The following is a 26,894-nucleotide window of genomic DNA, read 5'->3' as shown; positions in this document are numbered from 1 at the left end:
AAAGTTCACTTGAGAAACACTAGGCCTACATTTGGCCACCTTCGTGTACAGGATCCTTTCAATTGCTTAGTGTTTTTTAACCATACTTTTTCTTAAGTCTTAAAACTCTTGGAACAACATGACAAGAAAATGAATGATGGGGCCTGTTTGAAAATGTGTAAGCACAAGTCTTCCAGAGAAGGTTTGGAAATTTAAAAAAGGCAAGACCTTTTCCTTGCACACTGATAAAGCATGAGGCTGTACAAACAGAATATAAAAATATGAACAATAACAAGATTTGTATACAGTACATACTTAGAAATCATTCAGCTGGTTTATAATGTCATGATTTCTGACATTTAGCCTACATCAGCACGAGGCAACACAACTTAATTTATGTCATGTAGTTTAATGAATCGTTTTTAATAGTAGCCAGGACAAACTAATTTTCACGATTTCACTAATTGACGTTTTCCACATTTGTTGTGTTACAGCCTGAATTTAAATTTGATTTAAATTGAGATTGTGTCATTGGCCTACAAACAATACCCCATAATGTCAGTGAAACTAATTAATGAAAAAGTGAAATGTCTTTAGTCAATAAGTATTCAACTCCTTAGGTAGAGCAAGCCTACGTAAGTTCAGGAGTAAACATTTGCTTAACAAGTCAGATAATACAGTAAGTTGTATGGATTCACTCTGTTTTCAGTAATAGTTTAACATGTTTCTTGAATGACTACTGTTGTTTCTCAAGTTTTGAGTATGGAGGTAGATTGTGGTATACGATGGTACATTTTGTCACCGCAAGGAGAAGTTAAAACGCTGATAATGCTTTTGGGTTTGGTGTAACGCATTGGTACAAAGGCGCTAATGTGTCTCTGTCCTCACTGAATATGGATTTACTGTTTTCTATACTATTCTACCGTATCTTAGTCTGTTCCGCTCTGTCCTCACTGAATATGGATTTACTGTTTTCTATACTATTCTACTGCATCTTAGTCCGTTCCGCTCTGACATCGGTCGTCCATATGGATTTACTGTTTTCTATACTATTCTACTGTATCTTAGTCCGTTCCGCTCTGACATCGGTCGTCCATATGGATTTACTCTTTTCTATACTATTCTACTGTATCTTAGTCCGTTCCGCTCTGACATCGCTCGTCCATATGGATTTAGTCTTAATTCATTCCTAATTAGATTTCTGTGTATTGGGAATATGTTGTGTAATGTGTTAGATATTACTTGTTAGATATTACTGCACTGTCAGAGCTAGAAGCACAAGCATTTCGCTACACCCGCAATAACGTCTGCTAATCGTGTATGTGACCAATAAAATTTGATTTGATGAATGACGTGAATGGTTGATAGTTTCTGAAACATTGAATCCTTTAATGATGTGCAAAAGAAAGTGAATGAAAGAGATTGCAGCGATGATACGGAGGTAAAACAGGTTGCCCATATTTTCAAGACCTGAGCTATTTAATTTATTTGTTTATTTATAACATTTACTAGCTATTTAATTTATTTGTTTAGGCTGGGCCTATTTAGTTGGCTATTTTGCAGCATAAAGCTGAGTAATAAATAATCACCTACACATTCTTAAAGATCATCTTCAATAAATACTTTGTTTGACCAAGTTAATCTGCTCATGGTGTGTGTTGAATTATTTGTCACATTGTGGTTAGAACGAAGAATGTAAAGTAAATGAATAATGAATAATCAGATGTGTGCTGCGAGCTTATCATTTTTCCAAAACACCTATTAGCCTATAGCTTTCGTGTTTCATCACCAATGTTGATGTATCTAATTTAATTTACTGTGGGCCTAAGACCTATGGCTTTAACCTTCTGAATGAATGAATTATTATATTGAAGTAATAAGGCACCTCTTACAATAACATCCATTTATTTAGCCTAATTGTTTTTGACTCCAGACATTAGGCTATTATTTTTATCTCCTGTATGAAATAATTTGTCTGCATGTCTACTCAACATTTGGATAAAAATAAATCATGAATTAAGAACGATAACATTTTATTTTCGCAATGCGGCACATTAACAACTCAAATTGCTTTGAAAGAGCCTTCTAATATTTGCAGTGGAAGAAACGGTATATAACCCTTTGATCTCATCTTCATCTATGTCACTACAACAGAAACAGTCTGCTTAAACTAAAAACACAAATTATTGTATTTTTCAGGTCTATATTGAATACATCACTTAAACGTTTACATTTTAGTAATTTAGCAGACGCTCTTATCCAGAGCGACTTACAGTAGTGAATGCATACATTTCATTTCATGCATTTTTTTTTTGTATTGGCCCCCGTGAGAATCGAACCCACAACCCTGGTGTTGCACACACCATGCTCTACCAACTGAGCTACAGGGAAGAGCCTTAAACATTCACATTGTAGGTTGGGAAAAGTATGTGAACCCCTAGGCTAATGACTTCTCCAAAAGCTAATTAGAGTCAGTAGCCAGTTAACCTGGAGTGCAATCATTGAGACGAGATTGGAGATGTTGGTTAGAGCTGCCCTGCCCTATAAAAAACACTCACAAAAATGTGGGTTTGCTTTTCAAAAGATGCATTGCCTGATGTGAACCATGCCTCGAACAACTACTAGCGAGTAGTCGCACTCCGCAGGTAATATTACATTTCATGACATTACAACAGTTTGATTTGTTTGATCTGAGCAATTTTTTTTAGCTAGCTATATAGCCGGCTTTGTATCAAAGATAATTGTGTAGTTTAGAGTAATTATCGAGGTTAGCTAGCCAGCTATTTTCGTCCTCCGCGACGCGTTCTCCTAACTTAGTCAACACTGCTAGCTAGCCAACTTCTACCGACTAGCAGCACTGTAGAAACTATTACATTACAACGGAACGACTTGATTAGTGTAGTGTTAGCTAGCTACATAGTTGTCTTTGCTGTCTTTGTATCTAAGATAATTGTGTAGTTTAGAGTAATTATCGAGGTTAGCTAGCCAGCCGCGCCGCGACGCTACGCCGTTCTCCAGACTCCAGACTTAGTCAACACACCTAGTCATCATCAAACCCACTGCTATCTAGCCAACCTTTACCGACTAGCAGCACTGTAGAAACTAATACATTACAACGGAACCATTTGACTAGTGCAGTGTTAGCTAGCTACATAGTTGTCTTTGTCATAGTTGGATAATTGTGTAGTTTAGAGTAATTATCGAGGTTAGCTAGCCAGCTATTTTCGTCCCCCACGACGCCATTTTTCCAAACCTAGCCAACTATTACCGACGAGCAGCATTGTAGAAACTAAATACATTACAAAGGAATGTCTTGATTAGTGCTATGTTAGCTAGCTACATAGTTGCCTTTGTATCATGATAAGGTGTAGTACTGAAAGTATCGAGGTTACCTAGCCAGCTACACTTTCAAACAAAGTCAACAACGCAGCCACTGCTAGCTAGCCTACTTCACCAGCCAGCAGTACTGTATCATTTTAGTCATTTTAGTCAATAAGATTTTTGCAACGTAAGCTTAACTTTCTGAACATTCGAGACGTGTAGTCCACTTGTCATTCCAATCTCCTTTGCATTTAGCGTAGCCTCTTCTGTAGCCTGTCAACTATGTGTCTGTCTATCCCTGTTCTCTCCCCTCTGCACAGGCCATACAAACGCTTCACACCGCGTGGCCGCTGCCACTCTAACCTGGTGGTCCCAGCGCGCACGACCCACGTGGAGTTCCAGGTCTCCGGCAGCCTCTGGAACTGCCGGTCTGCGGCCAACAAGGCAGAGTTCATCTCAGCCTATGCTACCCTCCAGTCCCTCGACTTCTTGGCGCTGACGGAAACATGGATTACCACAGATAACACTGCTACTCCTACTGCTCTCTCCTCGTCTGCCACGTGTTCTCGCATACCCCGAGAGCATCTGGCCAGCAGGGTGGTGGCACTGGAATCCTCATCTCTCCCAAGTGGACATTCTCTCTTTCTCCCCTGACCCATCTGTCTATCGCCTCCTTTGAATTCCATGCTGTCACAGTTAAAAGCCCTTTCAAGCTTAACATCCTTATCATTTATCGCCCTCCAGGTTCCCTTGGAGAGTTCATCAATGAGCTTGACGCCTTGATAAGTTCCTTTCCTGAGGATGGCTCACCTCTCACAGTTCTGGGTGACTTTAACCTCCCCACGTCTACCTTTGACTCATTCCTCTCTGCCTCCTTCTTTCCACTCCTCTCCTCTTTTGACCTCACCCTCTCACCTTCCCCCCTACTCACAAGGCAGGCAATACGCTTGACCTCATCTTTACTAGATTCTGTTCTTCCACTAATCTCATTGCAACTCCCCTCCAAGTCTCCGACCACTACCTTGTATCCTTTTCCCTCTCGCTCTCCTCCAACACTTCTCACTCTGCCCCTACTCGGATGGTATTGCGCCGTCGCAACCTTCGCTCTCTCTCTCCCGCTACTCTCTCCTCTTCCATCCTATCATCTCTTCCCTCTGCTCAAACCTTCTCCAACCTATCTCCTGATTCTGCCTCCTCAACCCTCCTCTCCTCGCTTTCTGCATCCTTTGACTCTCTATGCCCCCTATCCTCCAGGCCGGCTCGGTCCTCTCTCCTGCTCCGTGGCTCGACGACTCAATGTGAGCTCACAGAACAGGGCTCCGGGCAGCCGAGCGGAAATGGAGGAAAACTCGCCTCCCTGCGGACCTGGCATCCCTTCACTCCCTCCTCTCTACATTTTCCTCTTCTGTTTCTGCTGCTAAAGCCACTTTTTACCACTCTAAATTCCAAGCATCTGCCTCTAACCCTAGGAAGCTCTTTGCCATCTTCTCCTCCCTCCTGAATCCTCCTCCCCCCCCCTCCCTCTCTGCGAATGACTTCATCAACCATTTTGAAAAGAAGGTCGACGACATCCGATCCTCGTTTGTTAAGTCAAACGACACCGCTGGTCCTGCTCACACTGCCCTACCCTGTGCTTTGACCTCTTTCTCCCCCCTCTCTCCAGATGAAATCTCGCGTCTTGTGACGGCCGGCCGCCCAACAACCTGCCCGCTTGACCCTATCCCCTCCTCTCTTCTCCAGACCATTTCTGGAGACCTTCTCCCTTACCTCACCTCGCTCATCAACTCATCCTTGACCGCTGGCTACGTTCCTTCCGTGTTCAAGAGAGCGAGAGTTGCACCCCTTCTGAAAAAACCTACACTCGATCCCTCCGATGTCAACAACTACAGACCTGTATCCCTTCTTTCTTTTCTCTCCAAAACTCTTGAACGTGCCGTCCTTGGCCAGCTCTCGTGCTATCTCTCTCAGAATGACCTTCTTGATCCAAATCAGTCAGGTTTCAAGACTGGTCATTCAACTGAGACTGCTCTTCTCTGTGTCACGGAGGCTCTCCGCACTGCTAAAGCTAACTCTCTCTCCTCTGCTCTCATCCTTCTAGACCTATCTGCTGCCTTTGATACTGTGAACCACCAGATCCTCCTCTCCACCCTCTCCGAGTTGGGCATCTCCGGCGCGGCCCACGCTTGGATTGCGTCCTACCTGACAGGTCGCTCCTACCAGGTGGCGTGGCGAGAATCTGTCTCCGTACCACGTGCTCTCACCACTGGTGTCCCCCAGGGCTCTGTTCTAGGCCCTCTCCTATTCTCGCTATACACCAAGTCACTTGGCTCTGTCATATCCTCACATGGTCTCTCCTATCATTGCTATGCAGACGACACTCAATTAATCTTCTCCTTTCCCCCTTCTGATAACCAGGTGGCGAATCGCATCTCTGCATGTCTGGCAGACATATCAGTGTGGATGACGGATCACCACCTCAAGCTGAACCTCGGCAAGACGGAGCTGCTTTTCCTCCCGGGGAAGGACTGCCCGTTCCATGATCTCGCCATCACGGTTGACAACTCCATTGTGTCCTCTTCCCAGAGTGCTAAGAACCTTGGCGTGACCCTGGACAACACCCTGTCGTTCTCCACTAACATCAAGGCGGTGACCCGATCCTGTAGGTTCATGCTCTACAACATTTGCAGAGTACGACCCTGCCTCACACAGGAAGCGGCGCAGGTCCTAATCCAGGCACTTGTCAATTCCCGTCTGGATTATTGCAACTCGCTGTTGGCTGGGCTCCCTGCCTGTGCCATTAAACCCCTACAACTCATCCAGAACGCTGCAGCCCGTCTGGTGTTCAACCTTCCCAAGTTCTCTCACGTCACCCCACTCCTCCGCTCTCTCCACTGGCTTCCAGTTGAAGCTCGCATCCGCTACAAGACCATGGTGCTTGCCTACGGAGCCGTGAGGGGAACGGCACCTCCGTACATTCAGGCTCTGATCAGTCCCTACACCCAAACGAGGGCACTGTGCTCATCCACCTCTGGCCTGCTCGCCCCCCTACCTCTGAGGAAGCACAGTTCCCGCTCAGCCCAGTCAAAACTGTTCGCTGCTCTGGCACCCCTATGGTGGAACAATCTCTCTCACGACGCCAGGACAGCGGAGTCAATCACCACCTTCCGGAAACACCTGAAACCCCACCTCTTTAAGGAATACCTGGGATAGGATAAAGTAATCCTTCTAACCCCCCCCCCCCCCCACTAAAAATATTTAGATGCACTATTGTAAAGTGGTTGTTCCACTGGATATCATAAGGTGAATGCACCAATTTGTAAGTCGCTCTGGATAAGAGCGTCTGCTAAATGACTTAAATGTAAATGAAAAAAAAGATCTCAGAAGACCTAAGATTAACAATTGTCGACTTGCATAAAGCTGGAAAGGTTTACAAAAGTATCTCTAAAAGCCTTGATGTTCATCAGTCCACGGTAAGACAAATTGTCTATAAATGTTCTACACTGTTGGTTCTCTCCCTAGGAGTGGCCATCCTGCAAAGATGACTGCAAGAGTACAGCGCAGAATGCTCAATGAGGTTAAGAAGAATCCTAGAGAGTCAGCTAAAGACTAACAGAAATCTGGAACATGCTAGCATCTGATGAGTCTACGATACGTAAAACACTGTACAAGAATGGTGTTCATTGGAGGACACCACGGAAGAAGCCAGTGCTGTCCAAAAAAAACATTGCTGCATGTCTGAAGTTAGCAAAAGAGCATCTGGATGTTCCACTGCGCCACTGGCAAAATATTCTGTGGATTGATGAAACTAAAGTTGAGATGTTAGGAAGGAACACACAACACTATGTGTGGAGGAAAAAAAAGGCACAGCACACCAACATCATAACCTCATCCCAACTGTAATGTATCGTGAAGGGAGCATCATGGTTTGGAGATGATTTGCTGCCTCAGGCCCTGGACAGCTTGCTATCATCGACGGAAAAATGAATTCCCAAGTTTATCAAGACATTTTGCAGCAGAATGTTAGGCTATCTGTCTGCCAATTGAAGTTCAACAGAAGTTTAGTGACGCAACAGGACAACGACCCAAAACACAGAAGTAAATCAACAACAGAATGGGTTCAACAGAAGAAAATACGCCTTCTGGAGTGGCCCAGTCAGAGTCCTGACCTCAACCCGATTGAGATGCTCTGGCATGACCTCAAGAGAGCAGTTCACACCAGACATCCCAAGAATATTGCTGAACTGAAACAGTTCTGTAAAGAGGAATGGTCCAAAATTCCTCCTGACCGTTGTACAGGTCTGATCCGCAACTACAGAAAACATTTGGTTGAGGTTATTGCTGCCAAAGGAGGGTCAAACCGTTATTAAATCCAAGGGTTCACATCATTTCCCCTCCCTGCACTGTGAATGTTTACACAGTGTGTTCAATAAAGACATGAAAACGTATAATTGTTTGTGTGTAATTAGTTTAAGCAGACTGTTTTTGTCTGTTGTAACTTGAATATCAGCTCAAATTGTATGACCAATTTATGCAGAAGTTCAGGTAATTCCAAAGGGTTCACATACTTTTTCTTGCCACTGTAGTTGAATTGAAATGTAAATAAACAATTCCCAGAATCGAATATAGCTGTATTTAGTGTATGCCTACTCAGACTTTTACCAAATGGCCTGCGTATGGTCTATGAATGAAAGCCTGAATTGGGCAACAAAAAAAGCTACTAAAACGGTGACGCTTTATTCAATTACCAGGTGAAGAGTAGGCTGTTTGCTTGCCACCAAGGCTAGTGTGGCTTCTTTTGAAGTGATAGTGGAAATCAACAAGATCCACAGGTATTCTTTCACAATAGCTGGCCGCCTTATGTTTTCTGCTGTTTTGAGCTGGGAACTGTCCCATTCCATGGTGGATAGCACCCTCTCCTCGAGCACCCACTTTTTGTTTATGTAATGGTCTGTAAGGCACAAGTATCCCATTTTTTGAAAATTCGTCAGTCCACATCTTAAGTGTAATTGCACTATTTTAATTACCTAAGTTCTCTCTCAACCTCGGGACCACCTACCAGCTGATATTTTTGCCGACACAGGACTAGTGCTAGAGGAGAGCGACTCGGACAGAAGCATTCACACCTCCATTAATTTACTAAAGAATAGTCTTAATAGCTTGGCTAGGTGTGAAAAATCCTCTAATTTGTGCCACAGTTTATGCTACCAATAGAGTTGAGTCCTATTGTAAATGGTAGCCTAATGGCCAAAATGGGAAAACTTGCAATGTATTTGAGGCTTAAGTTCTCTAAAGTTTCACATTTCGAACTCAATATCACAGACCTAATTTGCCCTAACGCGAGAGAGACTGCATATGCAAAAGATGATCAGAAAGAATGTGTCTTTTAACCTTGTATTATAGTATAACTTATTTTGAACGAAAGCCACGAAGGAGTGCGTCACTCAGTTTTATGCTGACAAAAATAGCCTTCTAAATAGGCCAAGTCTCAGCAAATAAATGAAATAGCTTCAATAGTAACTTTGCCATTGGTTTCTGTTGGGTGCTACAGATGGGCTAGCTAACGTACGTCTGCATGCATGCTGCAGAGTGGCGGTGTGTGAAGATTGGATAAGTTAAAATACAGTGAGAAAATTGTAGCTATTTTCATAAATGGTACAGATTAGCTATCTATCCAAGATTGTAATTACAGATAGCATTCCTATGCGTCCTCGAGTCCAGCTTTCCGACACTTGCAACCCGGGACGACCAGAAAGGCTTTGTTTACAAACATTCTGATTTGTTCCATAGCAATGGCAGGGCGATGGGCATCAGTCGTGTGAGTGTATGAGTTTTGCTATATTCTTAAAATGTGTTTCTCTATGCAGCATTTGTGTGGAAGTATCACTTGTAATTCTAAAGTTTGAGTTAATTTATCTATTGTTTCTAATATAGGCCACTAATCGATGGGGGCTCAGGGCGGTACCATTCTGCTCATCTGATGAAGGTGCACATGGATCAGATTCAAAGTTTTGAAGACCGAGATCGAGTCATTGAAGGCAGACCAGCAGAAAGAGAGGCATTCTATTAGGGCAGAGATACGGGCAACAGCTGATGCATTGGTCCAGAGCCAGGCGACCGGGAGAAAAAAGAAATCCCATTGCAAAATAATGCTTTTTATTCATTGATGGAAATACCAGTCGGTGTAAATACATTTTACCATCATGCTTATTGGTCTATAGCTTAATTTGCATAATTAAGTGGAATTCAAATGGCCTGTGCGTCTCTTTTAAAAAAAATTATCAACTGGTAATTGAAACTCGCCTCCCATTCAAGTGCCGGCAACAGGCTATCTGCGTGTCACCCATCAATTCACAATGTGAGCTGGAGGCAGTATGCGTTTTGAAAACATACAGTGCATTCGGAAAGATTTCAGATCCCTTTACTTTTCCACATTTTGTTATGTTACAGCCTTATTCTAAAATTGATTAAATACATGTTTTTCCTCATCAATCTACACACAATACCCTATAATGACAAAGCAAAAACAGGTTTGTAGAATTTTTGCTAATTTATTAAAAATACTAAATAAAAATACCTTATTTCCATAAGTATTCAGACCCTTTGCTATGAGACTTGAAATTGAGCTCAGGTGCATCCTGTTTCCATTGATCATCCTTGATGTTTCTACAACTTGACTGGAGTGCACCTGTGGTAAATTCCATTTATTGGACATGATTTGGAAAGGCACACACCTGTCTATATAAGGTCCACAGTTGACAGTGCATGTCAGAGCAAAAACCAAGCCATGAGGTCAAAGGAACTGTCTGTAGAGCTCTGAGACAGGATTGTGTCAAGGCACAGATCTGGAGAAGGGTACCAAAACATTTCTGCAGCATTGAAGATCCCCAAGAACACAGTGGCCTCCATCATTCTTAAATGGAAGAAGTTTGGAACCACCAAGACTCTTCCTAGAGCTCGCCGCCCGGCCAAACTGAGCAATCTGGGAAAAGGGCCTTGGTCAGGGAGGTGACCAAGAACCCGATGGTCACTCTGACAGAGCTCCAGAGGTCCTCTGTGAAGATGGGAGAACCTTCCAGAAGGATAACCATGTCTGCAGCACTCCACCAATCAGGCCTAGATGGTATAGTGGCCAGACAGAAGTCACTCCTCAGTAAAAGGCACATGACAGCCCGATTTGGATTTTGCCAAAAGGCACCTGAAAGACTCTCAGAACATGAGAAACAAGATTCTATGATCTGATTAAACCAAACTTGAACTCTTTGACTTGAATGCCAAGCGTCACGTCTGGAGGAAACCACGCACCTTACCCACGGTGAAGCATGGCGGTGACAGCATCATGCTGTGGGGATGTTTTTCAGCAGCAGGGACTGGGAAACTAGTCAGGATCGAGGAAAAGATAAACAGAGCAAAGTACAGAGATCCTTGATGAATACCTGCTCCAGAGCGCTCAGGACCTCAGACTGGGGTGAAGGTTCACCTCAAAACAGGACAACGACCCTAAGGACATAGCCAAGACAATGCAGGAGTGGCTTTGGGACAAGTCTCTGAATGTCCTTGAGTGGCCCAACCAGAGCCCGGAACCCAATTGGATATCTCTGGAGGGACCTGAAAACACTCCCCATCCAACCTGACAGAGCTTGAGAGGATCTGCAGAGAAGAATGGGAGAAACACCCCAAATATAGGTATGCCAAGCTTGTAGCATCATACCTACAGTAAGAAGACTCGAGGCTGTAATCACTGCCAAAGGTGCTTCAACAACGGACTAAGTAAAGGGTCTGAAAAGTTATGTAAATGTAATATTTCCATTTAAAAATACATTTAAATTCACACACATTTCTAAAAACCTGCTTTTGCTTTGTCATTATGGGGTATGGTGTGTAGATTGATGAGGGAAAAAATATATCTAATAATTTTAGAATAAGGCTGTAACGTAACAAAATTTGGAAAAGGTCAAGGGGTCTGAATACTTTCCGAATGCACTGTAGGTGAGATGGGGTGGAGGGGGAGTTTTTGTCTCGGATGGTTGAGGGGCTGCCCTCGGGAGAACTGTGGGGGGATCTTGAATAGTTGGTGGTTGGTTGGGAGCTTGGGCCGGTGGCCAAGAGGTCGCTGGTTCGGTCCCCAATTTGACTTGGTGAGAGATCTGGCGATGTGCCCTTGGGTGGGGTGCTTGACCGTGGTTGCTCCTGTGGGTCGCTCGGATGGATGTCTGCTAGATGACTGAATGTAATGTAAATGTTGAGAGGCTTTACTGCAAGTATGTTGTATGTTTTCAAATTCAATAAAAATACAAAATTTACTTTTAAATGTACCCCACACATACAATTATCTTTGAAAATCCCTTTGAGCATGGTGAAGTTATTAATTACACTTTGGATGGTGTATCAATACACCCAGTCACTACAAAGATACAGGCGTCCTTCCTAACTCAGTTGCCAAAGAGGAAGTAAAACAGTTTTATGGCTGTGATTGGAGAAAACTGAGAATGGATCAACATCATTATAGTTACTCCACAATACTAACCTAAATGACAGAGTGAAAAGAAGGAAGCCTGTACAGAATACAAATATTCAAAAAATTGCATCCTTTTTGTAATAAGGCAATAAAGTAAAATTGCAAAACATTTGGCAAAGAAATGTACTTTATGTCCTGAATACAAAGGCTTATGTTTGGGGCAATCCAACACAGCACATCACTGCGTACCACTCCTCAAGACCACATTGAATGTTCCTGAGTGGCCTAGTTATAGTTTTGATTTAAATCGGCTTGAAAATGTATGGCAGGACTTGAAAAAGTCTGTTTAGCAACCAACTTGACAGAGCCTGAATAATCTTTGTAATAAATATTGTACAGTTCAGGGGTGCGAAGCTCTTAGAGACTTACCCAGAAAGACTCACAGTTGTAATCGCTGCCAAACGTGATTCTAACATGTAGTGTGAATACTTATGCAAATGAGATATTTCGGTATTTAATTTTCTATACGTTTGCAAAAAAATACAATAAAAAACTGTTTACACTTTGTCATTATGGGGTATTGTGTGTAGATGGGTGAGAAAAAATATCATTTTAATTCATTTGGAATTCAGGCTGTAACACAACAAAATGTGCAGTAAGTAAAGGAGTATGAATAGCTATAAATGTATTAGTGAATCTTTCCATCAGTCTAGGAGGAGTATTTGTCATCCATTTTCACATAATGCTGCTCACACGTTGTTTGAAACTTTACTTTCATATCAATGATAGTGGTCAGTAGTTTGGTTCAGTAGTTGTGTGGTTGTGGTCAGTAGTTGAGGTCAGTAGTTGTGTGGTTGAGGTCAGTAGTTGTGTGGTTGAGGTCAGTAGTTGTGTGGTTGTGGTCAGTAGTTGTGTGATTGAGGTCAGTAGGTTCAGTTGTGGTGAGTAGTTTTGATCAGTAGTTGTGTGATTGAGGTCAGTAGGTTCAGTTGTGGAGAGTAGTTTTGGTCGATAGTTGTGGTCAGTAGTTGTGTGGTTGAGGTCAGAAGGTTCAGTTGTGGAGAGTGGTTTTGGTCGATAGTTGTGGTCAGCAGTTGTGTGATTGAGGTCAGTAGTTGTGTGGTTGAGGTCAGTAGGTTCAGTTGTGGAGAGTGGTTTTGGTCGATAGTTGTGGTCAGCAGTTGTGTGATTGAGGTCAGTAGTTGTGTGGTTGAGGTCAGTAGGTTCAGTTGTGGAGAGTAGTTTTGGTCGATAGTTGTGGTCAGTAGTTGTGTGGTTGAGGTCAGTAGTTGTGTGGTTTAGGTCAGTAGGTTCAGTTGTGGAGAGTAGTTTTGGTCGATACTTGTGGTCAGTAGTTGTGTGGTTGTGGTCTGTTGTTGTGGTTAGTAGTTACAGTTGAAGTCAGAAATGTACATACACCTTAGCCAAATACATTTAAACACAGTTTTTCACAATTCCTGACATTTAATCAGAGTAAAAATTCCCTGTCTTAGGTCAGTTAGGATCACCACTTTTTTTTAAGAATGTGAAATGAATAATAGTAGAAAGAATTATTTATTTCAGCTTTTATGTCTTTCATCACATTCCCAGTGAGTCAGAAGTTTACATACGCTCAATTAGTATTTGGTAGCATTGCCTTTAAATTGTTTAACTTGGGTCTCGGGTAGCCCTCCACAAGCTTCCCACAATAAGTTGGGTGAATTTAGTCCCAATCCTCCTGATAAAGCTGGTGTAACTGAGTCAGGTTTGTAGGCCTCCTTGCTTGCACACCCTTTTTCAGTTCTGCCCACAAATGTTCTAAAGGATTGAGGTCAGGGCTTTGTGATGGCCACTCCAAAACCTTGACTTTGTTGTCCTTAAGCCATTTTGCCACAACTTGGAAGTATGCTTGGGGTCATTGTCCATTTGGAAGACCCATTTGCGACCAAGCTTTAACTTCCTGACTGATGTCTTGAGATGTTGCTTCAATATATCCACATAATTTTCCTGCCTCATGATGCCATCTATTTTGTGAAGTGCTCCAGTCCCTCCTGCAGCAAAGCACCCCCACAACATGATGCTGCCACCCCCGTGCTTCACGGTTGGGATGGTGTTCTTTGGCTTGCAAGCCTCCCCCTTTTTCCTCCAAACATAAGGATGGTCATTATGGCCAAAAAGTTCTATTTTTGTTTCATCAGACCAGAGGATATTTCTCCAAAAAGTACATTCTCTGTCCCCATGTGCAATTGCAAACTGTATTCTGGCTTTTTCTATGGCGGTTTTGGAGCAGTGGCTTCTTCCTTGCTGAGCGACCTTTCAGGTTATGTCGATATAGGACTCGTTTTACTGTCGATATCGATACTTTTGTACCTGTTTGCTCCAGCATATTCAGAAGGTCCTTTGCTGCTGTTCTGGGATTGATTTGCACTTTTCGCACAAAAGTATGTTCATCTCTAGGAGACAGAACGTGTCTCCTTCCTGAGCGGGATGACGGATGTGTGGTCCCATGGTGTTTATACTTGCGTACTATTGTTTGTACATATGAACGTGGTACCTTCGGGCGTTTGGAAATTGCTCCCAAGGTTGAACTAGACTTGTGGAGGTATTGGCTGATTTTATAAAAATTTTCCCATGATGTCAAGCAAAGAGGCACTGAGTTTGAAGGTAGGCCTTGAAATACATCCACAGGTTCATCTCCAATTGATTCAAATGATGTCAATTCGCCTATCAGAAGCTTCTAAAGCCATGACATCATTTTCTGGAATTTTCCAAGCTGTTTAAAGGTACAGTCAACTTAGCGTATGTAAACTTCTGATCCACTGGAATTGTGATGGAGTGAATTATAAGTGAAATAATCTGTCTGTAAACAATTGTTGGAATAATTACTTGTGTCATGCTCAAAGTAGATGTCCTAACTGACTTGCCAAAACTATAGTTTTTTGTATATAATTTTTTTTTATTTCACCTTTATTTAACCAGGTCGGCTAGTTGAGAACAAGTTCTCATTTACAACTGCGACCTGGCCAAGATAAAGCAAAGCAGTGCGACACAAACAACAACACAGGGTTACACATGGAATAAACAAACATACAGTCAATAATACAATAGAGAAAGTCTGTATATAGTGTGTGCAAATGAGGTAAGATAAGAGGGGTGAGGCAATAAATAGGCCATAGTGGTGAAATTATTATAGTATGGCAAATTAAACACTGGGGTGATAGATGTGCAGAAGATGAGTGTGCAAGTGTCAGTACTGGGGTGCAAACTAGCAAAGTAATAAAATAAATAACAGTATGGTGATGAGGTAGTTGGATGGGCTATTTACAGATTGGCTATGTACAGGTGCAGTGATCTGGGAGCTGCTCTGACAGCTGGTGCTTAAAGCTAGTGAGGGAGATATGAGTCTCCAGCTTCAGTGATTTTTGCAGTTCGTTCCAGTCATTGGCAGCAGAGAACTGGAAGGAAAGGTGGCCGAAGGAGGAATTGGCTTTGGGGGTGACCAGTGAAATATACCTGCTGGAGCGCCTGCGGTGGGTGGGTGCTGCTATGGTGACCAGTGAGCTGAGATAAGGCGGGGTTTTACCTAGCAACAACTGATAGATGACCTGGAGCCAGTGGGATGGGCGACAGATATGAAGCGAGGGCCAGCCAACGAGAGCATACAGGTCGCAGTGGTGGGTAGTGTATGGGGCTTTGGTGACAAAACGGATGGCACCTTGATGGACTGCATCCTATTAGTTGAGTATTGGAGGCTATTTTGGAAATGACATCGCCGAAGTCAAGGATCAGTAGGATAGTCAGTTTTACTAGGGTATGTTTGGCAGCATGAGTGAAGGATGCTTTGTTTGCGAAATAGGAAGTTTGTTAACAATACATTTGTGGAGTGGTTGAAAAACGAGTTTTATTGACTCCAACCTAAGTGTATATAAACTTCCGACTTCAACTGTATGTGCCAATTCCACTCTTCTTAAAGACAAACCACAACGAACTTGGGTATACCTTTCAATAGATTTCAACATGTAGTGTCCATCAACTCATCTCCTTGTGAGACAGTGTTTATGGTAGATGGCCAATACGAAAAAGAAAATAGGACCTTTTTGACTGGATAATTTCAACAAATCATCTCTCCCACAGTTAGGTCTAAATAGTGACAGTCCTGCAATGGACAAGCGTGTATGATCAAATCAACGGTACCAAACCAAAGATATTGTTATCTGTTTTAAAGCAATCGATTTAGTGTCATCTTGGTGACTATAAACTTTTATATTAACATCACCAATCTGAGGTAAAAATGTTGTAATCATTTGTATGAGATGAAAATGCAAGTTTGTGTAAGGTAGTAACACAAACTGTTAATTATAATCTGGACTCTTATAAGAAATCCCACTATGCCCACAGACGAAACATCAAGCTGGCAAACCGTCAATACAAGGCTAAGATTGAATCCTTTTACACCGGCTCTGACGCTGGTTGGATGTGGCATGGCTTGAAAACTATTACGGACTACAAAGGGAAACCCAGCCGTGAGCTGCCCAGTGACTTTCAAGGCAAGCAACACTGAAGCATGCATGAGAGCACTAGTTGTTCCGGACGACTGTGTGATCACGCTCCCCGTAGCCGATGTGAGAAAGACCTTTTAAGCAGGTCAACATTCACAAGGCCGCAGCGACAGAAGGACTACCAGGTCGTGTACTTCGAGCATGCACGGACCAACTGGCAAGTATCTTAACTGACATTGCCAACCTCTCCCTGACTGAGTCTGTAATGCCTACTGTTTCAAGCAGACCACCATGCTCCCTGTTTTCAAGACAGCGAAGGTAACCTGCCTAAATGTTTCAAGCAGACCACCATAGTCCCTGTTCCCAAGAACACGAAGGCAATCTGCCTAAATGACTACAGACCCGTAGCACTCATGTCCGTAGCCATGAAGTGCTTTGAAAGGCTGGTAAGGGCTCACATCAACACCATTATCCCAGAAACCCTAGACCCACTCCAATTTGCATACCGCCCAAACAGATCCACAGATGATGCAATCTCTATTGCACTGCCCTTTCCCTCCACACTGCCCTTTGGACAAAAGGAACACCTATGTGAGAATGCTATTCATTGACTACAGCTCAGCGTTCAACACCATAGTACCCTTAAAGCAAATCATTAAGCTAAGGATCCTGGGACTAAATACCTCCCTCTGCAACTGGATCCTGGACTTCGTGATGGGCCGCCCCCAGGTAGTGAGGCTATGTAGCAACACATCTGCCACGTTGATCCTCAACGCTGGAGCCCCCCAGGGGTGCGTGTTCAGCCCCCTCCTGTACTCCCTGTTCACCCACGACTGCATTGCAGGCACGACTCCAACACCATCATTAAGTTTACAAACGACACAACAGTGGTAAGCCTGATCACCGAACACGACGAGACAGCCTATAGGGAGGAGGTCAGAGACCAGGCCGGGTGTGCCAGAATAACAACCTATCCCTCAACTTGACCAAGGCTAAGGAGATGATTGTGGACTACAGGAAAAGGAGGACCGAGCACGCCCCCAATTCTCATCGACGGGGCTGTGGTGGAGCAGGTTGAGAGCTTCAAGTTTCTTGCTGTCCACATCGCCAACAAACTAGAATGGTCCAAACACACCAAGACAGTCGTGAAGAGGGCACGAGAAAGCCTATTCCACCTTAGGAAACTAAACAGATTTCGCATGGGTCCTGAGATCCTCAAAAGGTTCTACAGCTGCAACATCGAGAGCATCCTGACTGGTTGCATCACTGCCTGGTAAGGCAATTGCTTGGCCTCCGACCGCAAGGCACTACAGAGGGTAATGCGTACGGCCCAGTACATCACTGGGGCTAAGCTGCCTGCCGTCCAGGACCTCTACACTAGGCGGTGTCAGAGGAAGGCCCTATAAATTGTCAAAGACCCCAGCCGCCAAGTCATAGACTGTTCTCTCTACTACCGCATGGCAAGCGGTACCGGAGTGCCAAGTCTAGGACAAAAAGGCTACTCAACAGTTTTTACTCCTAAGCCATAAGACTCCTGAACATGTAATCAAATGGTTACCCAGACTATTTGCATTGTGTGCCCCCCCAACCCCTCTTTTACGCTGCTGCTACTCTCTGTTTATCATATATGCAGAGTCACTTTAACTATACATTCATGTACATACTACCTCAATTGGCTCGACCAACCAGTGCTCGCACATTGGCTAACCGGGCTATCTGCATTGGGTCCCGCCATCCACCACCCGCCAACCCCTATTTTACGCTACTGCTACTCTCTGTTCATCATATATGCATAGTCACTTTAACCATATCTACATGTACATACTACCTCAATCAGCCCGACCAACCGGTGTCTGTATGTAGCCTCGCTACTTGTATAGCCTCGCTACTGTATATGGCCTCGCTACTGTTATTTTTCACTGTCTTTTTACTATTGTTTTTATTTATTTACTTACCTATTGTTCACCTAATACCTTTTTTGCACTATTGGTTAGAGCCTGTAAGTAAGCATTTCTCTGTAAGGTCTACACCTCTTGTATTCAGCGCACTTGACAAACTTTGATTTGATTTGATTAAATTACTTCTGCCCCGTAGCACTTACGTCGGTAGCCATGAAGTGCTTTGAAAGGCTGGTCATGGCTCACAACAACCCCATCATCCCGGAAACCCTAGACCCACTCCAATTCGCATACCGCCCCAACAGATCCACAGATGATGCAATCTCAATCACACTCCACACTGCCCCTTCCCAGCTGGACAAAAGGAACACCTATGTGAGAGAACTGCTCCTTGACTACAGCTCAGTGTTCAACACCATAGTGCGCACAAAGCTCATCACTAAGCTAAGGACCATGGGACTAAACACCTCCCTCTGCAACTGGATCCTGGACTTCCTGACGGGCCACCCCAAGGCGGTAAGGGTAGGCAACAACACATATGCCACACTGATCCTCAACACGGAGGCACCTCGGGTGCGTGCTCTGTCCCCTTCTGTACTCCCTGTTCACCCACGACTGTGTGGCCAAGCACGAATCCCAACACCATTATTAAGTTTACTGACAAAACAACAGTGGTAGGCCTTAACACCGACAATGACGAGACAACCTATAGGGAGGAGGTCAGAGACGTGACCGTGTGGTGCCAGGACAACAACATTTGCAAGATCGTGGACTACAGGAAAAGGAGGGCCGAACAGGCCCCCATTTACATCGACGTGGCTGTAGTGGAGCGGGTCGAGAGTTTCAAGTTCCTTGGTGGCCACATCACCAACAAATTATCATGGTCCGAGCACACCAAGACAGTCGTGAAGAGGGCAGACAACACCTTTTCCCCATCAGGAGACTGAATAGATTTGGTATGGGTCCCCAGGTCCTCAAGGTTCTACAGCTCCACCATTGAGAGCATCCTGACTGGTTGCATCAACGCCTGGTATGGCAACTGCTTGGCATCCGACTGTAAGACGCTACGGAGGGTCGTGCGTACGGCCCAATACATCACTGGGGCCAAGCTTCCTGCCATCCAGAACTTATATACTAGGCGGTGTCAGAGGAAGGCCCAAAAAATTCTCAAAGACTCCAGTCACCCAAGTCATGGACTGTTCTCTCAGCTACTGCACTGCAAGCAGTACCGGAGCACCAAGTCTAGGTCCAAAAGGCTCCTTAATTAACCTCTTACATCTAGATGTTCCGCTAGCGGAATGTCTGCTCCAATATCCAATGATGGGCGTGGCGCGAAATACAAATTCCCAGCCAGAAATAATCAGACACCCATTTTTCAAGCTAGCATATAATGTCACAAAAACCCAGAAGACAGCTAAATGCAGCACTAACCTTTGATGATCTTCATCAGATGACAACCATAGGACATTATGTTATACAATACATGCATGTCTGTTCAATCAAGTTCATATTTATATCAAAAAACAGCTTTTTACATTAGCATGTGACGTTCAGAACTAGCATACCCCCCGCAAACTTCCGGGGAATTTACTAACAATTTACTAAATTACTCACGATAAACGTTCACAAAAAGCATAACAATTATTTTAAGAATTATAGATACATTACTCCTCTATGCACTCGATATGTCCGATTTTAAAATAGCTTTTCGGATGAAGCACATTTTGCAATATTCTAAGTACATAGCCCAGCCATCACGGGCTAGCTATTTAGACACCCACCCAGTTTAGCCTTCACCAAAATCATATTTCCTATAAGAAAAATGGTCTTACCTTTCCTGTTCTTCGTCAGAATGCACTCCCAGGACTTCTACTTCAATAACAAATGTAGGTTTGGTCCCAAATAATCCATCGTTATGTTCCATCAGCGACGTTTTGTTCGTGAGTTCTAGACACTATCAGAATGGTAAATCACGGTCGCGCGCATGGCGCATAATGTGACAAAAAAATTCTAAATATTCCATTACCATACTTCGAAGCATGTCAACCGCTGTTTAAAATCAATTTTATGCAATTTATCTCGTAGAAAAGCGATAATATTCCGACCGGGAATCTGCGTGTCTGTAAACAGAGGGATAAACAGAAAGGCGGGGGCGGGCAGGTCATGCGCCTAAGTCTTTTGTCTGCTGATAGACCACTTAGCAAAAGCACTCGTGTGTTTCAGCCAGGGCTTTGAATTACGTCATTCAGGTTTTTCCCGGGCTTTGAGAGCCCATTGGAGACGTGGGAAGTGTCACGTAACAGCAGAGATCCCTTGTAATAGATAGAGAGAATCAACAAGGGGAAGAAATGGTCAGACAGGGTACTTCCTGAACAGAATCTTCTCAGGTTTTGGCCTGCCAAATGAGTTCTGTTATACTCACAGACACCATTCAAACAGTTTTAGAAACTTTGGGGTGTTTTCTATCCAAAGCTAATAATTATATGCATATTCTAGTTTCTGGGCAGGACTAATAATCAGATTAAATCGGGTACGTTTTTTATCCAGCCGTGAAAATACTGCCCCCTAGCCATAAGAGGTTAAAACCTCTACGGGATCGGCGTCCCTAAACCGGGACAGTTGTTGCTCAATATGTGATAATTTGACTAGAATGACGTTGTAAACAACTGCCAACTTTCCGAGACATAGACATGTCTTATATGGGTAGTAAGCTTAAACTATTGTTAATCTAAATGCAGTGTACAATTTACAGTAGCTATTACCGCAAAAAATACCATGCTATTGTTTGAGGATAGTGCACAACAACAAAACACTTTTATCACGGCAAGTAGTTTGATACATTCACCTCTGAAGGTAAATAAAGTACTTACATTCAGAAATCTTCCTCTGATTAGTCATCCTGAGGGTACCAAAGATAAAATGTAGCACAATTTTGTTTGATAAAATATTATTTTATATATTCAAATGTAGGAACTGGGTTCTACAGATTGACCCCACAGCTGTTTCTGGCTCCACACTCACCAGCCATCACCCAGCCATCTAGATGTGTGAAGTTTAGTGTATTTTCTGTAGGGGAAGCTAATGTTCCATCATGTATGACATTCCTGGGAGTGTGTAAACATTTTTAGTTTTCACCATACCATTTTTGTATGTTCTCTATAGTTATATACTTGCTAATGTATAAATTAACCAATTTGGCACATTTGGGAAAACTCCTGGCAGACTTATACAAAACTATTGTGTAGTAATGTAATTCTTCACTGGATCAGTCTGAAACTTTGCACATACACTGCTGCCATCTTGTGGACAACATCTAAATTACACATATAATGCTATCTCAATGTATGGGCTTTTTCTTGCATGTCAAAGCTTTCAAGCAGACTTCAACCTGTCAGTTAAGTGGGATTCCGGGAAAGAAACAGTGGTCCTAGCTGTTAAAAGCGCGTCGTGTAATCCATGCAAAAACAAGTTTGGTATTTATGTTTAACAAAGCACTCTGATGACGTCAGGACAAAAACAGAGATGCAATGGGAGGTAGACAGTGTGCGCAGTCTTATGGGGTAGACGTTGTTAAACGACTAGCACAAAGCTCAGACACCCATGCATATCCCACAAGACATGCCACCAGAGGTCTCTTCACAGTTCCCAAGTCAAGAACAGACTATGGGAGGCACACAGTACTACATAGAGCCATGAGTACATGGAGCTCTATTCCAAATACACCTTATGGAACATAGGAGACTATGAAGCAACACAAACACAGGTGAAGACACATGCATACACACACAGAACATACACACGTACATATGGATTTTGTGTTGCAGATATGTGGTAGTGGAGTAGGGTCCTGAGGGCACAGACTTAGTGTGTTGTAAGATCTGTTATGAATGTGTAGTCTTAAGGACCCAACCCTTTTTTTTAAAAACATTTTCGCTTAAAATGACACCCGAATCTAACAGCCTGTAGCTCATGACCTGAATCAAGGATATTCATATTCTTGATACCATTTGAAAGGAAGCACTTTGAAGTTTGTGGAAATGTGAAATTAATGAAGGAGAATATAACACATTAGATCTGGTAAAAGATAACACAAAGAAAAGAACATGTGTTTTTTGTATTTTTTTTGTACCATCTTTGAAATGCAAAAGAAAGGCTATAATGTATTATTCCAGCCCAGGCGCAATTTGGATTATGGCCACTAGATGGCAGCAGGTTATGTGCAATGTTTTAGACTGATCCAATGAACCATTGCATATCTGTTCAAAATGTTGTATCAAGACTGTCCAAATGTGCCTAATTGGTTTATTAGTACATTTTAAAGTTCATAATTGTGCACTCTCCTCAAACAATTGCATGGTGTTCTTTCACTGTAATAGCAACTGTAAATTGGATAGTGCAGTGAGATTAACACGAATTTAAGCTTTCTGTCCATATCAGACATTTTTTTGTTATTTACAACCTCATGCTAGTCACATTAGCCTACGTTACCTCAACCGTACCGCGGGGGGAACCGATCCCAGTAAAATAAAAAAAGTAAAAAATTATATAAGTGCCTTAATTTTGACAGACCCCAGGAAGAGTAGCTGCTGGGGATCCATAATAAATACAAATCAAATGGCCACGCGGACTATTTACATTGACTCCCCCCACACTCTTTGTTTTTACATTGCTGCTACTTGCTGTTTATTATCTATGCATAGTCACTTTACCCCTACCTACATGTACAAATTACCTTGATTAACCTGTATCCCCGCACATTGACTCGGTACCGGTACCCACTGTATATAGCCTCGTTATTGTTATTTCATTGTGTTACTTTTTATGATTTTTTTTACTTTAGTTAATTTAGTAAATATTTTCCTTCATTTCTTGAACTGCATTGCTGGTTTAGTGCATGTAAGTAAGCATTTCACTGTTGTATTCAGCGCATGTGAGAAATTTGATTTGATTTAGGGAAATTAGCGCATTTTAAAATGATTATATTTCAACATGTCAATTTTGAATTATAGTGTATGTTTCCCACTCACAAACTATTGCAATAATTACATCTATATCTCACTAATTTCACCATTTACACTTTCTTCCCTTTCTACACTCCTCCCACCCCTCTTCTCATTTCTCCCTCCATATTTCTCTCTCCTCCCTCCATCCCTCTCTCCCTTCCTCTCCAGGTACCAGAAGTGATCAGTAGTGTCCGTGCGGTGTCAAAGTCGGCCCTGAAGGAGGACTCCAAGCCGAAGCGGGATACTGAAGAGGCCTTCTATAACTCCCAGAAGTTTGAAGTGCTCTACTGTGGCAAGGTACAGGACAACTACCAGATCTATTTTCAACCTTACTGTGTGTTTATCATCAATAATTTGACATGAATCAAAGCCATATACAGTATCTTTATGTAGGTATGTGTTTGGGATGACTGAATTATCTTAATCATATGTGAGAGCTTAGCTCCCTAAAACAGATATGGCTGTATTTGTATGCATAATTGACATTGTCTGTGTAATAGATCAAGTAGATAAAATCAATCAGTCATTGTATCAATCAATCAATTGTATCCATTAATCAATCAATCAAAGGTGACTATCGGCCACAAGAAGGCTCCCTCCACCCTCATTGATGACTGCATCAACAAGTTCCGCCAGCATGAATTGGAGCGCAAGCACCTGCGCCTTCTGAATGACCAGCGGGGATCCACAGAAAGTGCCCCCGTGGAGTTCATCATGGGGGATGACGGAGACCCCCTCTCCTCAACCACCCACAGTGAGGGGCTGGAGGAACCTGAGGGGCTGGAGGTGGATGAGGTCACTAACAGAGGAGGTTCTGGAGGTAAGGACCTCTCCCAGTAAAGTGTCCAAACAATTCTTTATGTGGGCAGCTTGTTGCTGAAATGTACCACACAGAACATTTGATAAAAATAAATTCAAATGTGACCTTAAAGCATAACTTTCCTTAAAATCCCCTTTTGTAGTTGAAAACTGATGTTCTAGGCTAAGTTGTAGTAAAACACATCATTCCATGTCCCATTTTCCACAAATGTTATGAAGTTGGGGTTGAGGATGTTGTCTCACAGATTTTCCAGCTAATTGGAACATGTCTCCGTAGTGAAGGGCATGTCTGGGGAGCCTGTGTTTGTGTGTTTGGGGGTGTGCGGTTGAAGGTCTAGAGGGTATTGACTCGTTCTTATGTCTCCCAGGGAAGATCATGTCCAACAGTCCCAGCCTGGGCAGCCTGCGGGGGGCCTTCCCCGAGTGCATCCTGGAGGACTCTGGTTTCGAGGAGCAGCAGGAGTTCCGGACGCGTTGCAGCAGCCTGGCGGGCAGTCTGCAGCGGAGGCCACTAGAGGGTGCGCTCAAAGCCGCCCCGGCACGCCGCCGCCACGCCAGTGCCCCCAACAACGTCCAGCCCTCAGACGCCGACAAAAACCGCACCATGCTCTTCCAGGTGCAGGCTGGGTTTATATTTGGATACAGTAGTAGGGCTCTTGACTAGGTCTTAGAATTTTTAAGTGTGTGGGGTAGGTACACTACATGGCCAAAAGTATGTAGACACCTGCTCGTCGAACATCTCGTTCCCAAATCATGGGCATGAATATGGAGTTGGTCCCTCCTTTGCTGCTATAACAGCCCTCACTCTTCTGGGAAAGCTTTCCACTAGATGTTGGAACATTGCTGCAGGTACTTTCTGAGCCGTTGTTGCTCCTAGACGTTTCCACTGTCGGTTCGATATTACTGCCAATGATTTTGGAATGAGATGTTTGACGAGCAGGTGTCTACATACCTTTAGCGATGTAGTGTAACTCTCACCCTTTCCATCCCAAACCATTGAGGATAACCAGTAAAAGAATATGCACACTCAGGAGGAGTACCATGTAATATATAGTAGTAACATACAGTATTGTAGTACAGGAATATCAAATAGCTGTGATAGTATATAGGAATACACTATAGCCCTAGTACTATGGCCAGGAGAAGTTGTTGACTTATACTCTTCAAGTCAAAGTTGTTGTATTCTTTGAGTTAGCCTGTGCTTTTAGGTAGCTAGCTCCTTCAGGTGTTGATGCTCTCATGATACAGCTCTACTACCAGCTGACTACATTCAGTCACTCACAGGAAGATGGGACATGGCATGTAGGGAGAGAGGGGGAGGGAGTGAGAGAGGGAGAGGTCTCCTTGGGTCTGGCAGCTTTCTCAACAACACTCAAACTGGAACATGTGCTGCAACATGTTATCAGGGAGGGAACTGTGTTACAGTTAGGGTTGTGACAAATATACTGTTGTCTTAACGGTTAAACTGCCATATTTATTTATTTTCCATTAAAACGATAAGGAAAATTCATAAAGTTCTATGTGAATTCACAGTGCAGCTGTGCTGCTGCCAGGTCTCATGGTGCATCCCTTTCATATTGCACATGTAATACCATTACTGTACCTCAATTCCACCTTGCAAAGTTTGCATTTGCTTCTCGTTTAACTTCTCAAAGTATTGCCATACAGTACATGACATTCCTGCTTGCCTTTCTCTTCCATTTTTCCAACTGTTAACGATGATGACGTAGTGTTGGAGAATCGATTCCAAAATAATTGATTCCTCGAGTCCTTGCACGTTGATTCCAGGGTGTCGACTCCCATTTCTGAGAGTCAAGATTTGATTCTGCTAGGAATCGACTCCTAAGATTCAATATTTTTGGAACGGAGGAGACTTTGTTGCCGTACTTCTGAGAACACTAACACTCGCATCTTTCACAACGAGCTAGCCAGGGATGGAGAAGGGACAGTATAGGCAGGTCAGCCACCAGGCAGGCTTATCTATCGGCAATCAAAAGCTATATCTCGCAATTTCTTGGCTTTCAATGTCTCGCAACTTCAGTAATGCAGGGCGTATCATCAATGAATAGGTTAGGATATTCTACACACAACAGACCGAAGACTGAACACACACTTGTGTCATTGGCGAAGGGAAAGAGCAGGGGTGTAATTAGTCAAAACAGTCATTCATCCAAACTAAAATGAAAGTTTCTATTGGACAAATTCAGGTAGGTCCCTCCCTGTTTCGTGCCGTTTGCTTTCGTTCTGAAATGTTTCGCAACAGAATCGGCGAGCCAGGGAGAGAGAGAGGGGCAGAAAGAACAGTGGTGCGCAGATGTCTTGGTAATCTGTGTCTCGCAATGTCTTTTCTTGCATACCTCACAAATTCTCCAAAGTAGACTCAAGTTCGCCTCTTCATCTCTGGTTTTATTTAAATTACACAACTTTCCCCAGGCCTTTTGTAGCCTAGCATATATTTAGGCAATAAATCGGAAATAAAATGTTTTTTTGATAACTGCACTGTTATAAAAAAAATGTGGGAAAAAACAAAGAAAGAAAAATGTTTTCCGTGTAGGGATTTCTCTTATTGTCAAGGATCCCAATTTGGTTTTAAATTTTAACGCTCACACCCCTAGTTACAGAGAATGGCATTTCAATAGAAGAATTTGATCATCAAATACTTTAACCAGGCTGTGGCGGCTTCCTTCTCAAGGGAAAAAATGTAGTGTGCAAAATCATCTTATTGGTCACTGTATGCTTCTGAACATTCAGTTAGGTTATTTTCTTATTCCCTTAATGGCAGTTTCTTTGGAAGAATACTTCGTTACATCATGTGGTCAAATTTCTTGAGCATGAAGTTGAATAGTTTGCCCTCTTCAAACTGGGTTCAAACTTCAGCTACGTAATAGTTTTGGGTTATCGTTTTATTTTCAAGTTTTGAGCGCAAATATTTTAAGTAACG

At 43.1% G+C, this 26,894-nt stretch overlaps 1 protein-coding gene and 1 long non-coding RNA gene across 2 annotated transcripts in view; both read left to right on the top strand.

Moving 5' to 3' along the window:
• Positions 1 to 26,894, top strand: part of tbc1d4 (TBC1 domain family, member 4) — a 172,971-nt gene that overhangs the window by 35,925 nt on the left and 110,152 nt on the right. Inside the window, exons 2-4 of the mRNA XM_029703680.1 lie at positions 23,303 to 23,431; positions 23,705 to 23,954; positions 24,322 to 24,569. Coding sequence (XP_029559540.1) covers positions 23,303 to 23,431; positions 23,705 to 23,954; positions 24,322 to 24,569 — 627 coding nt within the window. The remainder of the gene's footprint in view (positions 1 to 23,302; positions 23,432 to 23,704; positions 23,955 to 24,321; positions 24,570 to 26,894) is intronic.
• Positions 24,570 to 26,483, top strand: LOC115156243 (uncharacterized). Its single transcript, XR_003868214.1, has 2 exons — positions 24,570 to 24,646; positions 24,894 to 26,483. It is a non-coding gene; the product is annotated as an uncharacterized LOC115156243 (long non-coding RNA).

Source organism: Salmo trutta, chromosome 20 (assembly GCF_901001165.1).
Source record: "Salmo trutta chromosome 20, fSalTru1.1, whole genome shotgun sequence".
Classification (NCBI taxonomy): Eukaryota; Metazoa; Chordata; class Actinopteri; order Salmoniformes; family Salmonidae; genus Salmo; species Salmo trutta.
Note: the sequence above shows the minus strand (reverse complement) of the source record. Positions and strands in the feature narration are given on the sequence as shown.